This window comes from Lycium ferocissimum, chromosome 4 (genome assembly GCF_029784015.1).
Source record: "Lycium ferocissimum isolate CSIRO_LF1 chromosome 4, AGI_CSIRO_Lferr_CH_V1, whole genome shotgun sequence".
NCBI lineage: Eukaryota > Viridiplantae > Streptophyta > Magnoliopsida > Solanales > Solanaceae > Lycium > Lycium ferocissimum.
This window is the reverse complement of record NC_081345.1, coordinates 26,630,822-26,633,609: the sequence shown is the minus strand read 5'-3', so window position 1 is coordinate 26,633,609 and position 2,788 is coordinate 26,630,822. Positions and strand designations below refer to the sequence as shown.

The 2,788-nt window shown below is 36.6% G+C and overlaps 1 protein-coding gene across 1 annotated transcript; it reads left to right on the top strand.

Moving 5' to 3' along the window:
- The first annotated feature begins 659 nt into the window (after positions 1-659).
- Positions 660-1,638, top strand: LOC132052016 (uncharacterized). The gene has a single exon (XM_059443345.1). It carries the CDS (start codon positions 739-741, stop codon positions 1,345-1,347), a length of 609 nt encoding a protein of 202 aa, XP_059299328.1. The 5' UTR covers positions 660-738; the 3' UTR covers positions 1,348-1,638.
- The last annotated feature ends 1,150 nt before the right edge of the window (positions 1,639-2,788 follow it).

Below are 2,788 nucleotides of genomic sequence, written 5' to 3'. Positions count from 1 at the left end.
AACGTATGTGAACACATTTGATTGGGTACGGAGTTTAAGAAAGTAGAGAAGACTTTTAAATTTGCGATATTAAATGCGTCACATATATTTTGTATGGCTATAAATCATTACATGAAGATAAATTGTTTTCAAATATAAAAATAGGTCATCCTTTTTGCAGGGACTAATAAAAAAATAGGTTAATATAAATTGAAAGGGAGTACTTTTTTGCACGGATTAATAAAAAAATGGGTTAATATAAATTGAAAGGGAGTACTTTTTAGTGCCTAAGGGATAAGTATAAAGAAACAGAAAAAGTATGTTTTATATACCAAATTAAATTTGAATATCCAATATCTGAAATTTTATTGTTTCAACTACCCAATTAAAGAAAAATGGTTTAACCCAAAAGACGTGGTACCCTTCAATATCCTGTGCAAAAGTAGTCAGCCAAAACGGCTCCAATTATTGTCGTTTATTCTACCTGTCACTGTCCAACTGAAAAGCCCATACTCAACCTCCACTCTCGGGTTAACTACTAATCATGGTTACTTTAACTAGGCTCACATTTTATTTTCCTAATCACACCTTAAACCTTCCTCTTATTTACAATCCGCCCATCTCTCCCTCCTGCTATAAATTTACCCTTCGAGACTCTCTATGTTTGCCAAACTGAATAGCCTTAGGGCACTTTGAGAAAAAAAAAAAAAAATCTATACAAACAGAAATTGTTTATATAGATCTCTCAAAGTAACAAAAATGGCGAATTCTTCTAGAAGATATCCTAGTGGACACGTGTCACTTAGATCGGCGCCTACTGGCCGGTCTGATGCGACGTCGTTCGCTTCGTACAGCAACTCTACATTTTATTCGTCTCCGTCAACCGGCTGTTTTAACCGGTCGACTTCACCGACGCGCGTGAATCTCAACGCGCTAGGGCGATCGTGTTCTCCGACGCGCGTGAATCTTCACGCGCCGGTGAATTCGTCGCCGAGTGTTAGATTCTCCATCGACAGATCCAGCTCTCCTAGCCGTTCGATCGCTGTGTCTAAGCAGATCTCTAAAAGGACGTGTTTATGTTCTCCTACAACGCATCCTGGTTCGTTTCGGTGTAGTATGCATAAGAATATGAAGAATAATACGAATACGAATACTCAATCTTCGATTTCGTATTCGCCTAACAGATTGAATGCACGTAGATCGGCGATGACGAACTCGTTAGTGCGTATTTGTTCAGTTGAAGGTGATTTGGTGAAGCGTGCTTTGGCTGCACTTATTAGGCCATCTTCACATCATCAAAGACGTAGAGGTGACTTTCAACCACGTCCTAGCAGGCTTTCCAGAATGTGCAAAGCAGATAACATGTGAAATGTGAAATTTTCCGTTTCCATTGGTTACAGGTTGGTGATTTGAAGCTCATATATTAACTGAAGTTCATCTCTTGAGAGTTTTCCGGCGATTACGGCGGTGACGTCAGATTACGGCGGCGGTGATTACTACTCCGGCGAAATGAAAGCTATGAAGGACAATTTTGATGCAGTAATGGAAGTAGTAGAATTGATCTTCCTTGTACATATGGTTTTGTTGCAGTAACTGATTGCAATTTGAGGACAATCTGGACTTTTTTAAAATCAATTTAAACAGATTAAAAGTTAAAAACAAATTTGAAACTTTGATTAAGTTTTAATTTAATAATTAACACATCATAAAAGACTTGGATATGGTTGAGAAATTGTGTGGTGGCGTGACTTGTTTCGTTTTTTGTATTCGTTCGCAGCCTTTGTGTGTGTTTGCGTCTTGTTTGGCGTTCACCGTTCCGTTATGCTTTGGCGTTTCCCGTTCGTTCTTTCGTTCGCCGTATATGCGTTCGTCGTGTTTCGGCATCGTTGCATCATCGTTGGAGGTATTTTATTTTTTTATATTTCATTTTTTATTTATTTACGTATTTATTATTTTTTTGCTAGTTGAATTTATTAATGTCTTTTTTTTTTTTTTTTTTGTGTTTGTGTTTCAGGTTTGGCGCGTACGTATAAGGTATAACAAACACATCTTCGTAACTTTGCCTTGTCTTGGAATCACGGAGGGAGATGGAAAATGGATATTAAATTCAACACAAGTGGGACACTGGAACTTATTGAACAAATAAAAAATAAAATTATTAGGAAAAAGAAAAATGAGGGAAGATATTACAATGTGAGATGGACCAACATAGCTGCCAGATCCTACTATTGAACAAATAAAAGGATTATGAAATGGACATGATTACAAAAATGAAAATAATAGTAACGGCGAAAAGGGAAATAATATTTTGGAAATTAAACAAGGGAATATTTCATTAATGAAAGCAATAAAGCTGGATACAGGCTGGATATTGGTGGGTATGGCCAAGTTAGGAAGCTGGTGGTTACAAAAATGAAAAATACAGGCTAAATGGGAAATAATTCTTTGGAAATTAAACAATGGAATATTTTCATTAATAATTAAAGCAATAAAACTGCATACAGGCTGGATATTGGTATGGCCCAGTTATGAACTTTCTGAAACATTGTGAACAGCTAAGTTGGACATCTTAGAAGTCACGGTATGACTAAAATGGCTAGAGTCTAGTTGGCATATTGAGGGAACATAGAAAATGAGGAACAAGTCCAAAAAAAGAGGGCTTGAGTAGTCCCCACTTCATGTACCCTTTTTGTTCATATTCTTTCACAATCCTATTCATGGAAAAATTCATCCCTGAAAAATGTATATGAAAACTCGTCATACAAAAGTCAAAAGCATTAGGGAGTTACGAGAATTCAACTAAATTCTG

What these genes read in the sequence shown, in the direction of transcription:
- LOC132052016 (XM_059443345.1), top strand. Translation starts at nt 739, where the DNA reads ATGGCGAATTCTTCTAGAAGATATCCTAGTGGACACGTGTCACTTAGA.